We start from the raw sequence: 19,600 nt of genomic DNA, 5'->3' as shown, positions 1-19,600 counted from the left end.
TGTTGCCCTGTTCACCTAGTCAACAGATACCCGTTAGGGGTCGCATCCTGGGGAAGGGCATAGGAACCCTAATGTATACAATACAGTGCTTGTATCTCTTGAGTTATCCTGGGTTATTAACCCTCATAAACAAGTTCTTAAATATATACACAAATACTGGTCTCTTTCAGAAGCATTAATGTATTAATGATCACTTAATTCATTTTCTATTTTATTTGCCAGTGTTGCTTTTATAGTCAAAATGTATATAAATTCAAATACATACTATTGTTCATTTCTACAAATACGTCATTCTGATTTTTTTTTAGTTTCGTAAAATGGCTAGGAGCAACCATCTTCTCAGTGATGACTTGGAGCAATTATCTTCACGTAATGATGGTTAGGGGCTATTCACATAATGCCAACGAAAGCCTACCATCTTCACACAGTGCCAGGTAGAAGCTACCATCTTCACACAGTGCCAGGTAGAAGCTACCATCTTCACACAGTGCCAGGTAGAAGCTACCATCTTCACACAGTGCCTGGTAGAAACTACCATCTTCACACAGTGCCTGGTAAAAACTACCATCTTCACACAGTGCCTGGTAGAAGCTGCCATCTTCACACAGTGCCAGGTAGAAGCTACCATCTTCACACAGTGCCTGGTAGAAACTACCATCTTCACACAGTGCCTGGTAGAAGCTGCCATCTTCACACAGTGCCAGGTAGAAGCTACCATCTTCACACAGTGCCAGGTAGAAGCTACCATCTTCACACAGTGCCTGGTAGAAACTACCATCTTCACACAGTGCCTGGTAAAAACTACTATCTTCACACAGTGCCTGGTAGAAGCTGCCATCTTCACACAGTGCCAGGTAGAAGCTACCATCTTCACACAGTGCCAGGTAGAAGCTACCATCTTCACATAGTGCCAGGTAGAAGCTACCATCTTCACAGTGCCAGGTAGAGGCTACCATCTTCACACAGTGCCAGGTAGACGCTACCATCTTCACACAGTGCCAGGTAGAAGCTACCATCTTCACACAGTGCCTGGTAGAAGCTACCATCTTCACACAGTGCCAGGCAGAAGCTACCATCTTCACACAGTGCCAGGTAGAAGCTACCATCTTCACACAGTGCCAGGTAGAGGCTACCATCTTCACATAGTGTCAGGTAGAAGTTACCATCTTCGCATAGTGCCAGGTAGAAGCTACCATATTCACACAGTGCCTGGTAGAAGCTACCATCTTCACACATTGCCAGGCAGAAGCTACCATCTTCACACAGTGCCAGGTAGAAGCTACCATCTTCACATAGTGCCAGGTAAAAGCTACCATCTTCACACAGTGCCAGGTAGAAGCTACCATCTTCACACAGTGCCAGGTAGAAGCTACCATCTTCACACAGTGCCAGGTAGAAGCTACCATCTTCACATAGTGCCAGGTAGGAGCTACCATCTTCATACAGTGCCAAGTAGGAGCTACCATTTTTACACAGTACCAGGTAGAAGCTACCATCTTCACACAGTGCCAATCGGAGATACCATCTTCACATAGTTCCGTAGGTGGTCCAATAAGATACGTTCAGAATAAAGAAAGCAAATGGGAAAAATAGGCGAGAGAATTTGTCGATGTAGAGAGCAATATCCTTGCCAGAGCAGCGGTGAACAACGTACTGCGGAACTCCAGGGCTGTGAGATCGTATGCGGCTGCGACTGCGGCTTCGACTGCGGGAGTACCCATTCAGACGAGCGTCCTCAGACTTGAAAAAAAAAAACATGTACAGCTTCATGTTAAATTTGTATTTAATTTCCAAATTTTAATGTCTACTTGATATTTTAACTAGGTTTCAATTGTATCATTTAAAAAAGGCTAGTTCAGATGGACTGCACTTTCTCCTGTCAGAAAATTACCGCATGTCAATTTTTTTTGGGGGGGTTATCTTAGGTAATTTACACATGTTAATATGTAATTGTACTTATGTGTACTTATAGTGTAGTGTACTGAAGCAAGTTAAGCATTATATACCTTACACTAGCATGTGATAAGTTAGTAGCTAAGTGAAGTTGTTTTGAATGAACATTAAGTGGCATTGTCAGTGCTCATTCTTTAGACAGTTATACTAAGTAAGTTGGAATATGACATCCTGCGGGATGCGTGTTTCAGGAAAACATTACCTCGTCGTATGATGGAAGATTAGTGTCAAGTGACTATCCCTGGCGTATTTATCAAACAATACCATACCTTCTTTTCATCTAAATCATGGAGATCTTCGACGGAGTAGCCCGTCATGTCCTTACTGAGCGGTTCAGTCTCCATGAAGTAGTTGACGATGCCAAACTGGAGGAGGGAGGCGAACACAAATACTGTACATGATGACATCCACACATCTATGGCTTTTATGTACGACACTGGTGGCAACGACGACTGCGACTGTTGGTTCTGGGTGGCTAAATAGCATCAAACAAAGCGATTAATAGTATAATGAAATTATTTTTTAGAGTAATTATCGAAATACACTCTAAAACAACAGATTCGTCCTTAATTAAAGCCTACCATCCCATCTAATCATGTTAAGCTAGGTTGGGTAAGGTTTGTCAGGAAACAAGATTAGTGTTTCCTGACGTGGGTCTTGTCATATGATGACCCACAGCTGGAGGTTTTGGTCATCTGACAGAGGCCTTCGGCTGGCTTACCGGTTCACATCTTTAAAAATTATGGTTAGGACTTATTGTTCCTAGTCAATCATGTTATCGTGACTGGGTGAACTGGAACAGTCTTCAAGAAGGCACTGGAGAGGCGCCTAAAGTCAGTACCTGACCAACCGGGCTGTGATCCGTACGTCAGTTTGCGTGCGGCCGGCAGTAACAGCCTAGCTGATCAGACCCTGATCCACCATGAGGCCTGGTCTCAGACCGAGCCGCGGGGGCGTTGATCCCCGAAACCCTCTCCAGGTAAACTCCAGGTCAAATGATTAAAAGTTAAACTGAGTGAGTCATCTTACGAGGAAAGCCAACGTTAGAAATCTCCATGCTTCTTTTAACAAATAAAACACCACCATAAGTACAGGCACTTGGTAAGTTTCTCCAACACACTTAAGATAAGCTGTGGTGCAATCTGCAAAAATCCTTCATACTACTGTACGACCTTTTGATTGTACTAGAAAGGCAACACAACATGGGTGTTTGACCTATAACATGTAATCTCGCCATTTCTCCCCCTGCTGTAAGTATGAGAGAACAGAGACAAAAAATCTATTTTGCAAATCGAGTGAGGTGGAGACAAGAGCAAATTTAAGAAAGATGAGGCAAATTGTAGAGGAGTGGGTCATTTTCTGAATGAAGGGGACATATGTTGTGGAGGATGGAGAAACACACTGTAGACAAGAGAGCCGACATATGTTGTGTAGAGGGAACATTTATTGTAGAGGAGGCTGAAGACATGTTAGAGGAGGATGGGGGACATTTTGGGGGGGGCTCTCATAGGAGACATTTTGCGGAGACAGGTGGCATATTTTGGAGTACGGAGGGGATATATTGTGCAGGAAAGGACGTTGTAGTATAATGAGGAGGAGTACATGCAGTATGTTTTGCTGTCTGAATTAAAAAAAAATTGTAGATCATGGACAAATTAAAGAGAAAACATGCTGGCCTTATTGTTATTATTGTTGTCGTTTTTACATTTAGTAATTTATACAGGAGAAGGGGTTACTAGCCTCTTGTTCCTGGCATTTTAATCTCCTCTTATGACATGCGAGGCTTACGGAGGAAGGATTCTTCTCCACTTCCCCATGGAGATTATAATATTTTTATTATTATTCTTATTATCATATTATTATTATTATTAACTTGAGTGATATTTAAATACTACATGATAATTAGCTTGGTTGCAGTAAGAAGAATACCTCTTTCTATATTTTATTTTAATCAGTGGCAAGTGCTCAGCTCACAGGGGTTACCGCTTTCTATAATATATATTTAATATTTATTACATAAGAGGCATTGTGAGGAATACCCCTTAGGCTGTTATATATTTATTATATATTATATACACAAATAACCCTATCTCCGATGTGCAAGTTATTTGTGTATTGCTCCAGTCACGGTATGGTGCTTATTTGTTCTATATGTTATATAAAGAGACATTACTCACAGCAATTGGATAATTTTTAGTCAATAACCCCGCAAGCTTAACCTCCTTTATATACAATATATGTCTTGTGTAAGTATAATTCGAGAAAGAGCAAGGTGAGTGGTGAAAGTATGGTGATGTATTGTCCATGAGGAAGATAGGTAAGGTCAAGCTGCTCAGGGAGGAACTTTCTGATGACATTTCGTTTCACAGCCTAAGTTCTATTAACCTACCTCAGGTTATTATAAATTCTTATGATGGCCTTCTGCTTGTATTATGGTGGTCTTCTTGTGTTATGGTGATCTTCTGGTTATGGTAAATTTTTGGTTGTTTTACGGTGATCTTTTGGTTGTTATGGCAGTCTTCTGGTTGTGTTAATGTCTTCTGTTTATGCTATGGTGGTCGCGTTATGTTATGGTGATCTTCTAGTTATGTTATGGTACTCTCCTGATTGTATTAGTGATCTTCAGGTTATATTATAGTGGTCTTCTGGTTAATTACTAGGTTCGACCTATACTTTCAAGTTCACAGTGACTTGAAATAATAAGTGTGGGATTAATAAAGGATTACGGAGGGTTGCTGGCCCGCCTGCTGACCACCGCGCCATTCATGTTGCAAAAGAATCAGAACTAGGGAACCCAAAGATGTAATTAGGCTATGGGGGATCATTACGATCACAAAGTATATTTTAACTGATAACCCCTTAAGACGACCCTAAGTTAGAAAACTGTACACAAAAGAGTCTTCTATGTAGAGCTTCGCAAGACTGAGAAAGTGATTACTTCATTTTATAATGACCTAGTATATCAGTATATTATCTCCGTAAGATAAGATTTCGTTCGGATTTTTAACCCCGGGGGGTTAGCCACCCAGGATAACCCAAGAAAGTCAGTGCGTCATCGAGGACTGTCAAACTTATTTCCATTGGGGTCCTTAATCTTGTCCCCCAGGATGCGACCCACACCAGTCGACTAACACCCAGGTACCTATTTGCTGCTAGGTGAACAGGACAACAGGTGTAAGGAAACGTGTCGAAATGTTTCCACCCGCCGGGAATCGAACCCGGGCCCTCCGTGTGTGAAGCGGGAGCTTTAGCCACCAGGCCAGGTTGGTAAAACGTGTTCAATTAAAGATACCCAGGTGTTGCATATGTCTGATACCTTGAGCCTACCTAGGGTGAGGAGGGAGGTGACGCCCAGAGTGACCCTGGCAGGAATAGCCTCTGGCTTGATCCAGAAGGAAATCCACGACATAACGACGGTGATGGCAGAGGGAACATAGGTGTGGAAGAGGTGGTAACCCAGCCGGCGCCTCAGGTTGAATACCACCGCCAGGCACGTGAAGTTTCCTGCAGGAGATCCAAAGAGAGGATATAAGTACTGATCAATTCATATGGGTTTAACGCTCTCCCACGTATTTAAGAATAATAACAGGCCCGTCAAAGAAGTTGCATTGATGCTAGTGAAGACCTATTGATCCAAAAAAAGGTAAAAACAAACGAATATATATATATATATATATATATATATATATATATATATATATATATATATATATATATATATATATATATATATATATATATATATATATATATATATATATATACACACATAGGGGAGAGTGGGAGAGTATTAAAATGATCTAACCAGTGGAGTAGGTAAGGGTGCAGTCCTCGGTGTTGTTACGAGAGATGTCTAGTTGTGGTAGTTCTATGTCCGGGTTCACTACCAGAGGATCCGTCTCGTTCCATTTGAAGACTAAGTCGTGCGTTGTATGGGACACTGAAGACGCAACACAACACATTACATTATTATTGTATATTCATGGAGAAGCACTAAACCAGTAGGGATCACACGGCATCTGGGAAATGTAGGGTAATCAGATTTGATCCGAGGAATAGAAGGGTAGTTCCAATTTCTTGGATCAAGAGCCCTTCCAAAAAGCTGCCTGCGCAGGAGTGGGAAGGCCAGGCTATAACTAATAACTAGTCCCCAGGTGGGTGCCCTGATGTTGATGGTTTATCAAGCAAACAGGAGCTATCCTTCCCTTCATGGGATGAAATCTGATTACCTCCCATTTCCCAGGCTCTGTATGACGTATATGGGTTTAGCGCTTCACTTTGTTCATATAATAATGATCTAGTGAATAAGTCGCGTGTTATAAGTGATCACAAGATAACAAACCTTAGAAAGGATAGGAAACGAAGGAGGAATGTAAGAATATGATGATAAGGAAGAAAAGAAAACAAACTGGTGGTTAGGGAAGGGGGTAAAGAGAGGGGACAGAGAAAAAAATGAAAAGAGAGAGAGTAGAAACTCACAGCTCTCGATCATCATGGAGCAGATCTGGGTGTCATGAGGGTAGGCCTCAAACTTCATGGCACACGACAGCACTAGCGTCAGCCTGCCGCGGAGCAAGGGAGGGAACACGGACGTCATTGGCAGAATATAATCTGGCTCAATGTTCCACAATATGCATATGTATATTTATGGTTAAGAAAAATGGTTATCTTAGTTCTCTCAGCACAGGCCCAATCTGTGACCCAGCGACGGGAGGTGGTAACCCCCGCCGCCCGGTGACCAAGGGGGACACCGCCCCCGGTGAGGCGTTTAAACAAACGAGTTTATACACACACATACACACACTGAGAGCAGCACTGCCCCTATAACTATAAATAAGTAATTATGAATATGTAATCATATACACGCACAAAACGAAACTTATAGCCCATTCCAATTCCTGTCCGTATTATAAAAAAATCTCTCACGAACTTGGCCATGTAGAGGAGAGTTTTGTCGTGGTAGAGCCAGAGGTAATGGTTGGGGACTGACATCTCATGGAAGGTGACCCGCTTGGCGTTCTTAAAGAAGCAGTCTGGGCGCCAGATGTTGTGGAGCCACTCCACGTCCAGAATGCGGTACTCCTCTGTCATGTTCTCAGGCAGCCGGAGACGGTGGTCGCGCCAGCTCTGGGCCAGGAAGATATCTGCTACGTACGTCTGGAAGCGAGAGAGACCCACATAACTATGGAGCAGCTGATATAGCATGAAATTCCAGACGCATCCACAGAGCCAGTCATGTCTCATGCGGGATTATAAACTCATAACTGGGCATGAACAAGACTGTAAACTCAGAGTAAGAGACTGTAGAGTTAAGGTAAGAGACTGTACACTCAACGTATGTATCAGAAAGCAAATACATATGGTTGACCACTAACTATGTTGTTGTCGGGGTTTTAAGGGCCACTGATAGCTTGCGCCGTATTTAGCCCTACTTCATGGTGCACGAAATGGGGAAAAAGTTTACACAAAAGAAATTTATATCGTTTGTAATTATTCTCTGAGAAAGGTGCAGATAACATTTGAATATAGCCTTCAGTTAATCTGGCATCTGTCTGGTATTTAAGACTAGAGTTTGTGCTGCTCTTCCTGCCAGCTTGGTAATATTACCCCTCAAGGAAGGTTCCTTGATGTTGGTGAGGGGCTCTTGATTTAGGGAATTGGATCTGTGCTCCAGTTCCCCGAATTAAGCCTGAATGCTTTCCACATCCCCCCCCCCCAGGCGCTGTATAATCCTCCGGGTTTAGCGCTTCCCCCTTGATTATAATAATAATAATAATTGGTAATATTACAGGGAGCATTCAGTAGTAAATAGAAGAAAAATCTTAAGACGGCTTGGACGTCAAGGTGGCGAGGAATGGCGGTGTTCCCACTAGCATAGGCCAGCCAGGGGGCGCTGAGTGTCTAATGACCAACGACCTCCATGAGAATGGTAGGCTTCGCGTTTGATTGATGGTCTCACCACATTTTCTAATGTATTAGACCAGCCCTGTATAGGATGATACAGTGGAACTCTATTGCGCAAGAATTTATTCTGCTCATACCGAACTCTGACTGTCTTTAGGTCAAAGAAGGGTTCGACTTTCTACAGTTCCGTTCATTATAAATGGCTCTGGGTTTGGCTCAGACATTTTCGTTCATATAGCACGTACATTATGGACGGAAACGTCTAGGTCAAAGCCAGAACCATTTAGTCCAAGTGGAACTGTAAGATGTCGAATATTAGACTTCCGCAAGAAGGGCTAATATTGCACAAGCCTTCGTAGCCCTTAAAAAGCAAAATAAGAACATATTATTAAAATATACACAATCGTTGCACAATTCAGTGATATTTGTCAAATATTTTGAAAAATTCCTGGTTTTGTACAGCATTTCGGGGAAGGGGAAGGAAATGACCATTCTGGGTGGAAAAGAAAAACGGTATAAAATTTCTCATACTTCGGCATCTGTCTGACTGCTGAGTTCAGCACAAATAATTATGCCAGCTATCGCTTCTGTCGTGGTCCAAGACAGGATCTCAACATCTTCCCCATTTTCACAGGTATCCTTCACCATTCTTGCAGCGCCCCCGCCATTGGGCCGACATCAGTGAACAAATTATCCTATAAAAGCCACTGTCAGGTGATTTTGGCCTGAGGGACCAAAAAAACATCAACGACTGACCATGGACTCCTCGTTGATGGAGTCGACGGAGAGGACGGTGACATGAAAGTAAACAATGGTGGCGTGTCCCTCGTACTTCGGTGGACGGTTCTTGTCGTACTTCTTCAGATCTCTGGGGAGGATGTCGTGTAGTACCAGCCCCGTCTGCGCCCGCACCCTGAGGAGAGAGAAATATCAATGTACAGATATTCAAATAACTGATTAATTATTAAGTCTTCCTTGTTACTCCTAAAATTTATATACAATTTAAGAATATGACTGTTAAATAGAATACTGTGCATCAATTGGAAAAGTTCACCTATGAACGAAACGTTGTCTTATATAGATTTTGCACTGCTACAGGTCACTGTATTAAGTCCAACCAATGTTCTATATAACACCTAATAACATGTATCCCCCTTCTTCTATTACCATCTAACAGATATGTAGCTTCTAGTGGTCCAATGATATCAAAATGCCCACTGATTCCCGTAATAAAAATAGCAGTTATAAACCATTTACCGTTGTTCCATTATACTAATATTTCATAGTTTACATTTTTTTTATCATATTAGTAACAAGGATAACCATACATAGGCGTACATAACGAGATCTGAACAGCGTGTCCAGGTTTATGCTTGGCTAATCACATTTTTCTGTGCCTTACTCGTGGCATTGTGTTAAAATATAGATACAAGGAAGCCTTTCGTGTTTCTGTAAATGAAGCGGATTGGTCGATTATTAGATTTAAAGCTTAACCACTACAGGAAGGTTGATGAAGCTGCATGTTGCTTGCCCACCACCAGACGACTGTTGTATGACCATTATAATAGTCCAGTAATAGGATTAGAGAATACTATTTCAGTTCATGCACTGGGATTTGCGTAAAGTTATAACGACCTTGAAATAAGTGCTTACAAGTGCAGACCAGAGATAACTGTTAAGTGTATTGTAGAAGTTAATAAGCCTTGGATAAAGCAGAGGAGTTTGTGATTTTCCTTCGTAGGCAAGAGATCGTAATATATTGTTCACGGATTCAACCTGAGGCCATCATTTGGCTTCTTTCAGTAGTTTTCATGATGTGAGCATCCTCCATTCTTCTAATGCTGTCGCTATCCATAATTCTTTTTTTTAATATCATTCACTATGGGAATAAGAGGTTTTAAAACCAATAAACTAGTGAAAAAGCAGTAAAACAGAATGGAAACAGTTATTAAGACTCGATAAAGGTTTCTATCCTTTCATTGTGACACACACACACACACACACACACCAAGTCGAGAATTGCATCCTTGATTACTGAGCAAAGAAAGTGTGTGTGTACTCACAATTAAATGAGTACACACACTTTCTTTGCTCAGTAATCAAGGATGCAATTCTCGACGTGGTTATCACACTTCTCTAGCAACAAAATCGTTCAAAGTTCAATTCTCACCGAATGTTAATTTCAATCTTAGTTGGAACTACTTTTCGGAACATAACCCTACTTCCACCAGCCTGTTGCAACACCTAAATGGTTGACAAACATCCAAATATATGAGTGAGATTCGCTTTAACATTTCACTCCAGACCTGAGAATGGGCCAACTCGTTACTACAACGTTCCACTCTGCAGGGAACCATAATGTGGGTGGGTAACTGGCAACGCCTGAAGAACCTAGTAGCTTTCCTTTCTGTGAGATTATTCTGTATAAAAATAGTTCTGTCAACATTACTTATTTCATTTTGTCTACTACTGTCAGCAGACTTGCCTCACCTCAACCTCTCTCCCTTGCCGTTCTCGAGAGCTCTTGCAAGTTCCTCGAAGTCGTGGATGGGCATGTTAGCCTCTAGCTCAATCAGGAGATGATAACTGGAGAGACACACAGCCTTGACTAAATTCTTCAGCTGCTGTTCCGGAGAGACCACAGTGTTTGTGGTAACCCTGCTGTTGCTGGTGGTAGGGCTGGCGGTACCACAAACCTCGTTGGACACACACGCCCCTTTGTTCCTACCTGCTTGTTCATAGACATTAAAGCCGCTGTCCTTGTTGTAGGTGCGCTTTACTTTCTGAGTAATGGACTCCAGGTTGAAAGTGTTGTAGCAATTGGGGTAGTTCTGGGCACAATAGTCAAGGATGGCGTCATTGAGATTTAGAAGCTGTGCCTTGAACTCTTTGCTATTTGTAGTGTTGGTAGATTCATCTTGGCTGGGGATGACGGTGTACATGGTCAGTCCTCCCTGACTCATAGCCAGGTGATCCAAAATGCGTTTTGACCGCTCTAATACGATTTCGTAGCTCTCGAAGCTGATGCTCTTGATGTTAAAGTAGACAATTAGCTGCCGCATTGGGTTAGACGACTCCCTCACAAGATCTCCAATGCTGTAATGGTCAATTAACTGCAGGGAAATATACCTAGAGCAGTTCCTGAGAGTATCCATGATGTTGTCTTTTACATTACCGAATATGACGAGGTTTTGTTCCCTAAGAGGGTTCTCACCCACGGGAGATTCCATGATTGAAGATCCGCTGATCTTACCTCGTTTTCTGTCAATAAAATTAAATCCTCCGTGAAGTTTATTACTGGTGAACATTCTGTGTTTATCCCGCCGGATGAGAGCAATGGGCGGATACATCTCCGGGGAAAAGCCAATGGCCCTGCTGCCAAAATCTGGCATGAAAACCCCGCTTACTTGGTTATACAACTCCTCGTTGTGGCTCCTCTCATTGTCATACTCCAGCAACTTGTGACCCTTTGCGCTGGACTTCTGTTGCTGATTTCCGAAGAAAGGCGACAGAATGTTGGCCATCATATCACCAGTATTTGGCTTTTTCCTGCTTTTCTGGACATCGGGAATGATGAATGGTTTAGACTTCTTCACCATTCCTGGGAGAATGTGTGGAGCTTCCTGAACGTTCATTATTCTCAAGCTGGGAATAAACGGACCGAAGGGGAACTTGGCAGGAATGAAGGCTGGGTCTAGAAACTCGTCATAAGTATCGTTCTTTGCATTCGGTTGTGTCACAGTCTCTTCTGCCCTGTTTGCATCACCGACTCTGTCTGCCTCGTTCCCTTCTGATTTTTTAGTTAAATCTTCTTCGGATGTAATTACTATCGTATTGCCCACTTCTGGAGAAGTTACAGAATCATTTGAGTTTTCTTCCCATCCAGGAGTGGCTGAAAATCTCGGATAATTTGTATTATGGGGGAGGTGTGGTATGGGGGAGATGGTTTTATTGACTGGACGAGAATTGGTCGAAATAGGAGGCAAGGGTGGTGAAACCTCTGTAAGTTCAATAGTTTCTACAGTAGGCAGAACCACAGGCTCCTCCACATAATTAGTGAACTCCATCTCCACTCCCCCACCTAGGTCATTTGATATGTTGTTGGCATCGGAAGGGATGATGAATGAAGATTCGGTAGATGTCGAGAATTCATTTTCACCTTCGGTTCTCCTTTGGTAACCCTTAAAATTCATTTTTTTGATAAATGTTTCATCAACAATATGTTTACCTGAATGGAGCTTGGGCTTATTGATCCTCATTCTTGAAAACTTGGAAGGTAAAGCAATGCCTTCACTGTAGCCACGGACAGGAAATGTAGCTACACTTGTGCTCTGATTCATTGTCATGTTATATCTAATCTTATCAGAGTCAGAGAAAACTTGTTTGTTACCGATGGCAGAAGAACCTGAAGGTACAGGAACCGGCCTTTGTTTTTCCCTTGTGTTATACAAATGACTGAATAAATCAGAATTTGTGACGTAATCTTTCTCAGTTACAGAGTCATGTTCTTCCCTGAGATTTTCTACACCTAGATTGCCTCTGTCAAATATATCACCCAGTCCCCCTTCAGATAAAGATGGGAGAAGGTTAGTAAGTGTATCAACATGTTTTAAGGGTTGGTTTTCCATTTGCGTCTCTTTGTGTCTACGGTGTCTAATTCTTTTTGTCTTCCGGCTGTCATGGAGAAAAGTTTTCGTGTACAACTGTTGAAGACCCACTCTCTGCCCTTTACTGTTCATTCTCATCGTGTCTCTCTTCTCAAAACTAATAACCATTCTCTCGATGTTCTCAAGCACTGTTTCGCTGTCGTTCGTGCTCTCAGATGTATATGATTCTTGTTGTATCTTAGCATCACCAGAGAGTGAACCATCTATTTCCTCTCTGCTATTGTGAAATTTTCTTTTGAGTACCCGGACAGCGTCGTGCAGCGGGTGTTGATATTGTAGCTGACAACCAAAAGAAATATATTGCGAAGGGAATGAAGATACTGTGGAAGTTCCTTCTAATGCCAGAGGATCTGTGACGTGTGAAGGGGCTTCTCGCTCCAAGACCCCTTCATCCACGAGACCTTTTGGTTGTGTGATACTTTCTTTCTGGAGGAAGTTTCCTTGTGAGACCCGTCTTGACTGTGGAAGTCCTCGCTGGAGAGCATCATCTAGCAGGTGTAAATGACGGATGTGAGGAGAATGGAGGGTCAGATCACTAGCGAGTGACCTGGTCCTCCCAGAAACAAACATCGGTACTCCCCTGGAGTCACCAACCTCCGCTCTGCAAAGAAAGTAAAATGAGGTCACATTGGGTCAAACCAAAGAAAATGCAACTTCTTAAAATATATATCATTGATTTCATGAATTTTAATGATATGACCCAGATTAACCTCATTTTACTTTACTAAATATTGAAGTTGCACAAAATGCATAAGTTATGAAACCGAGGAGCATAATTTTATTTTTTTTTCTTAAACAGTTTAGGTACTCACATCATGTCATGTACAGGGTATGCAGCTGAGAGGAGCCAGAAGAGGCAGAGTGATCTCAGAATCCAGGAAGGGTAATCCAGCGTCGCACCACACATCCTGAAAACAACACACCTAGAGTCAACACAATGTACCTCGAAGTCACGCCACACATGTACGTATATCACAAGATACGTCCTACAGGTAACGTACCACACTCATGTTACCACATAGCTGGTAGCGGCCTTAGTTAATTTTATATTTTGCAAGAAATGCCTAAATAAAAACTTTTTCACCGGTAACATTACATTACTCCAACATCCACTTGCCATAACATAATTAGTCCTGGTGAGAATGTTATATTAATGTGAAGCAATAAATATACGTATTTAGGTACAGGTACACATAAGTACAATTATCATACATAGTAACATTTGTGTATATTACCTAGGTTAACAAAAAAAAAGTCGAAGTGACTATTTTCGCTGGGGTCCTCGTTAGTTACCATTGTTATCATTGGTCTGTGTTCCACTTTCATGAGGAAGAGGCGCCTGGTAAAAAAAATAAAGCTAGGCCTATCACAGAAGACGTACTGAAGATAAGCAAAAATATTTTAGTAGGATGATAAGACCTAAGGTTTTTTAGCGGGTATATTACAAAAAATAACCTAACTTGTCATCCAGGGCATGACTTGAAGACCAGGGACGGCGCTAAGGAACAAGAGGGGGCTGAAGCTCTCAATATAATGTCACCCCTCAAATAATAATAATAATAATAATAATAATAATAATAATAATAATAATAATAATAATAATAATAATAATAATAATAATAATAAGATTAAGAATAAGAATAAAAATAATAATAAACGTTGCTAGAAGACCAGTCTTATAACTCCATCCTCTTTCTTCTAGATCACCACAAGTCCTTCCTGTATAAAACTTCAGGAGACTCCCTTGCCCTTCACGGGGAAGGGGGGGGGGGTTGAACATGTTTTTTTCGAGAAAAGTTTTTCTGTCACTTGTATTTTTTGTTTACTATTGTCAGTACACTGTTTGACTCCAACTTACCGAGTCATCTTGAAGTCTTCTTCTGAATATTACAAGTTCTTTGTAGCTTGACATTGAGCGAGAAATTGTTGCTTCAATGAAAATGAAGGAGTGGTGGCTAGGTAACCATCGTGTATCCCGGTTTATATTACCAATTGGCCTCGTTACTCCACTCACAGTTATCTCACTACCTTGTCCCTACGGGGTTAGCGCTTACTCACGAATGTGTTATTGTTTTTTACTGCCCTCTTGATTAGCATCACGTTCCTCGGTAAAGTAAACACATGGTTTCAATCCTGCGCTCTTCGGGTTCTCACAGCTAGAAATTTACAATTGACAGTGAGGCTGTTCACGGACGCTCTGTGTGATGTCTGGTCACCACCATAACCACTGTCACCACCATCACCATCGTCACCATCTACACTGGAAATGACCTACACTCTTCAATACACACCACACTTACTAAGGCTTCGACTACCTCAAGGTAGCCACCACAGCCGCCGCATCACCATATATCACCATCACTTCGCCATAAACGCATCAAAAAACACACGAGGCCTAGAACATGGTCATGCCTAAGCATTCTCTTATATGCCTATTTACTAAAGAAATAATCGTGAGCTCGACTGGAAACCCTTGATCGCGGGAGTGTGGTAACGAGAAACAGGTTCCTCGGGGAGGGAAGACCTGCCAGTGTGGCCAGCTTAACCTGATTAGATTTACCACTTAGAAAGTCACTCCCCCCTTGTGACGCTACGATAATCCCCTCACCTACTTTTATCTCCTCTCATATTTTCTCCCCCTTTTCCTGGCTTTCCCCTCATTTTGCTCTTAATCCAAAGAATTAAGGCCAGCGGAAGTTCCCTTTCTCGGATCAAACCTAATTAACTCAAATCCTTCTTATTTTCCTAGGCACCGTCTAACCCTCACTAGTTTAGCGCTTCTCCGTGAATATGATAATCACGAAAGAGAAAAGCACACACTTATGTACATAAAGTACACTGCACATACTCCTATGTACATGTAATAGTGTGCACACCCCCATATACATACGATGCACATGCACCTATGTACATATACATTTCGCACACACACTCGTGTACACATTCTGTAACACAGTAAACACACACACATGCAAATATAATACAGTGTACACACACACACACACACACACACACACACACACACACACACACACACAAATGGGTTGCCAGAGAGCAACAAGAAAAACCAAGGGACAGGAGGAGGAAACTGCAAAGGAAGATTGGGCAGCAGAGCTCATAAAAAGGGATCATGAATGGGAAAAGAAACTAGAAGAACTTAGCATGAGAATGGAAGAGAGGATAGATATGGAAAGCAGGAAGTGGGAGGTGCATGTCAAAGCAGCAGAAGCTAGGATACAGAGTTTAGAAGAGGAATTGAAAAATCTGAAACAGCCTAAAGAACTAAAGAACATTTTGGGATTGACAACAGAGACTGCTACCTCAGCCACAAATAAGGGGACTGTAGGGAAAGAAGGGGCACAACTGCATGGAGAAGCTCTATCAGAGGAGACTGTAGCAAATGAGAGAGCTAAGCTTTATGTGGAGGCCCTAACAGACAACAACAGAGCCCAAGGAAAGCCGAGAAGGGGAAATGACAGTCCACCGAGCCCAAGTACATTAGCCAGTGAAACTGATGAAAGGAAAGCTGCAGTGGAGGAAACCAAATTAAATGAGGGGATACACAGGGATATGCAGTGGGAGAATGAAAGGGTGAGGTCAGTCTTTGTGTATGGGCTCCAGGAAGTCGAAGGGGAAACATATGAAGCAAGAAAACAAGGGGAAAAAAAGCAATTGAAAGCATCATGAAAGCAATATGAGAAGACGATATGACCCAGCTGGAAAATTTTCGGAGAATAGGGGGGGTTTGTAAAAAAAAGAACCCGGCCAGTGAGAGTGACCTTCAAGGCAGAAGCGACTCGGACCAGGATCCTGCAGGAGAAAGCACGATTAAGGGACATGACGGCATACAGGAAGGTGTATCTCGACCGCGACAGAACACAAGAAGAAAGGCAGAAACTGAGAGAGATGGTACAAAGGCGAAAGGAGGAAAGAGAGGGGATGGAGAAGACAGACAGGAGATCCCAGACCCAGGAAGAAGATCAAATACAGCCTCCCTCACAACTTCCTATAGAAGCCTCCCAACCAGGTCAACCCCAGTGCAAACAAACACTCTAAATCAAAACACCCATGCCACATCCAATGCCCCCACCCACTACATTACAAACTCCACCCCCACAGCAACAACCCATAGTTCCTTACCAGGTCTCCCACTTCCCCAACCCCAATATACCTCCCAGACCACAGTCTTAGAAAAGAAGTTGAAGGTGTGGTATACAAATGCAGATGGAATAACAAACAAGTATGAGGAGTGGCACGAAAGAATCAAAGAGACATCCCCAGACATAATAGCACTCACAGAAACAAAACTCACCAGAATAATAACAGATACAATCTTTCCATCTGGATATCAAATCCTCAGGAAAGACAGAGGGAGGAGAGGGGGAGGAGGAGTTGCACTGCTCATTAAAAACCAGTGGGGTTTTGAGAAAATGGAAGGAATGGATGGCACGGGCGAAAGGGATTACTTAGTAGGAACAATCCAGTCTGAGGGACATAAGGTGATAATTGCAGTAATGTACAACCCACCACAGAACTGCAGGAGGCCAAGAGAAGAATACGATGAGAGCAACAGAGCAATGATCGACACACTAGCCGAGGTGGCCAGGAGAGCACACATGGGGGGAGCAAAGTTACTAGTTATGGGTGATTTCAATCACAAGGAGATTGACTGGGAAAACCTGGAGCCCCATGGGGGTCCCGAAACATGGAGAGCCAAGATGATGGATGTGGTACTGGAAAACCTCATGCATCAACATGTTAGAGACACTACCAGAGAGAGAGGAGAGGATGAACCAGCAAGGTTGGACCTTGTATTCACCATGAGTAGTTCGGACATCGAGGGTATCATGTAAGAAAGGCCCCTGGGAACTAGTGATCATGTGGTTCTGTGCTTCGACTACATAGTTGAGCTCCAAGTGGAGAGAGTAGCAGGAATAGGCTGGGAAAAACCAAACTACAAAAGGGGGAACTACTCAGGCATGAGGAACTTCCTTCAAGACATTCAGTGGGAGAGGGAACTGACAGGAAAACCAGTACAAGAAATGATGGACTATGTAGCAACAAAATGCAAGGAGGCAGAGGAGAGGTTTGTTCCCAAGGGAAACAGAAATAATGGGAAGAACATAACGAGTCCTTGGTTCACCCAAAGGTGTAGGGAGGCAAAAACTAGGTGTACTAGAGAATGGAAAAGGTACAGAAGACAGAGAACTCAGGAAAATAAAGAAATCAGCCGAAGAGCCAGAAACGGATATGCACAGATAAGAAGGGAGGCTCAGAGACAATATGAAAATGACATAGCATCAAAAGTAAAGACTGACCCGAAGCTGTTGTACAGCCACATCAGGAGGAAAACAACAGTCAAGGACCAGGTAATCAGACTGAGGAAGGGTGATGGGGAATTCACAAGAAACGACCGAGAGGTTTGTCAGGAGCTCAACACAAGATTTAAAGAGGTATTTACAGTGGAAACCAGCAGGACTCCAAGAAATCAGAACAGAGGGGCACATCAGCAAGTGCTGGATGAGGTACATATAACCAAGGAGGAGGTGAAGAAGCTGCTATGCGAACTTGACACCTCAAAGGCGGTGGGACCAGACAACATCTCTCCATGGGTCCTTAAAGAGGGAGCAGAGATATTGTGTGAGCCATTAACAAAGATCTTCAACACATCATTTGAAACTGGGCAACTCCCTAAGGTATGGAAAATGGCAAATGTAGTCCCAATTTTTAAAAAGGGAGACAGACATGAGGCACTAAACTACAGACCTGTATCACTAACGTGTATAGTATGCAAGGTCATGGAGAAGATCATCAGGAGGAGAGTGGTGGGGCACCTGGAAAGAAACAAGTGTATAATTGACAACCAGCACGGTTTCAGGGAAGGAAAATCCTGTGTCACAAACCTACTAGAGTTTTATGACAAGGTGACAGAAGTAAGACAAGAGAGAGAGGGGTGGATCGACTGCATATTTTTGAACTGCAAGAAGGCCTTCGACACAGTTCCTCACAAGAGGTTACTGCAAAAGCTAGAGGACCAGGCACACATAACAGGAAAGGCACTGCAATGGATCAGAGAATATCTGACAGGGAGGCAACAACGAGTCATGGTACGCGACGAGGTGTCAGAGTGGGCGCCTGTGACAAGCGGGATTCCACAGGGGTCAGTCCTAGGACCTGTGCTGTTCTTGGTATATGTGAACGACATAACGGAAGGGATAGACTCAGAAGTGTCCTTGTTTGCAGATGATGTGAAGTTAATGAGAAGAATCAAATCGGACGAGGATCAGGCAGGACTACAAAGAGACCTGGACAGGCTACAAGCCTGGTGCAGCAACTGGCTCCTTGAATTTAACCCTGCCAAATGCAAAGTCATGAAGATTGGGGAAGGGCAAAGAAGACCGCAGACACAATATAGTTTAGATGGCCAAAGACTGCAAACCTCACTCAAGGAAAAAGATCTGGGGGTGAGTATAACACCGAGCATATCTCCTGAGGCGCACATCAATCAGATAACTGCTGCAGCATACGGGCGCCTGGCAAACCTACGGATAGCGTTCCGATACCTCAGTAAGGATTCGTTTAAGACTCTGTATACCATCTACGTCAGGCCCATACTGGAGTATGCAGCACCAGTTTGGAATCCACACCTAGTCAAGCACGTCAAGAAATTAGAGAAAGTGCAAAGGTTTGCAACAAGACTAGTCCCAGAGCTACGGGGATTGTCCTATGAAGAAAGGTTGAGGGAAATCGGCCTGACGACACTGGAGGACAGGAGGGTCAGGGGAGACATGATAACGACATATAAAATACTGTGCGGAATAGACGAGGTGGACAAAGACGGGATGTTCCAGAGATGGGACACAGACACAAGAGGTCACAATTGGAAGTTGAAGACTCAGATGAATCAAAGGGATGTTAGGAAGTATTTCTTCAGTCATAGAGTAGTCAGGCCATGGAATAGCCTAGAAAGTGATGTAGTGGAGGCAGGAACCATACATAGTTTTAAGGCGAGGTATGATAGAGCTCATGGGGCAGGGAGAGAGAGGACCTAGTAGCAATCAGAGAAGAGGCGGGGC

At 42.9% G+C, this 19,600-nt stretch overlaps 1 protein-coding gene across 1 annotated transcript; it reads right to left on the bottom strand.

The window, feature by feature from the left end:
- Nucleotides 1–248: 248 nt before the first annotated feature.
- LOC128702681 (uncharacterized) lies at nucleotides 249–15,056 on the bottom strand. The gene is made up of 10 exons (XM_053797056.2): nucleotides 14,383–15,056; nucleotides 13,337–13,432; nucleotides 10,348–13,125; nucleotides 8,614–8,770; nucleotides 6,884–7,110; nucleotides 6,433–6,515; nucleotides 5,759–5,893; nucleotides 5,281–5,457; nucleotides 2,223–2,428; nucleotides 249–1,740 (listed from the first exon to the last, which is right to left on the bottom strand). Exons 1-10 carry the CDS (start codon nucleotides 14,388–14,390, stop codon nucleotides 1,528–1,530), a joined length of 4,080 nt encoding a protein of 1,359 aa, XP_053653031.2. The 5' UTR covers nucleotides 14,391–15,056; the 3' UTR covers nucleotides 249–1,527.
- Between the last annotated feature and the right edge of the window lie 4,544 nt (nucleotides 15,057–19,600).

This window comes from Cherax quadricarinatus, chromosome 79, assembly GCF_038502225.1.
Source record: "Cherax quadricarinatus isolate ZL_2023a chromosome 79, ASM3850222v1, whole genome shotgun sequence".
In the NCBI taxonomy this organism is placed as follows: Eukaryota; Metazoa; Arthropoda; class Malacostraca; order Decapoda; family Parastacidae; genus Cherax; species Cherax quadricarinatus.
The sequence above is the reverse complement of the archived record's forward strand: the minus strand, read 5'-3'. Positions and strand labels throughout refer to the sequence as shown.

Excerpts from the sequence above, each read along its gene's own strand:
- LOC128702681 (XM_053797056.2), bottom strand. Across the intron at positions 8,771-10,347 it reads GGCAAGGGAGAGAGGTTGAG|GGTGCGGGCGCAGACGGGGC; the intron begins GTGAGGCAAGTC and ends CTCTCTCCTCAG. Across the intron at positions 2,429-5,280 it reads CACCTCCCTCCTCACCCTAG|CCACCCAGAACCAACAGTCG; the intron begins GTAGGCTCAAGG and ends GATGCTATTTAG.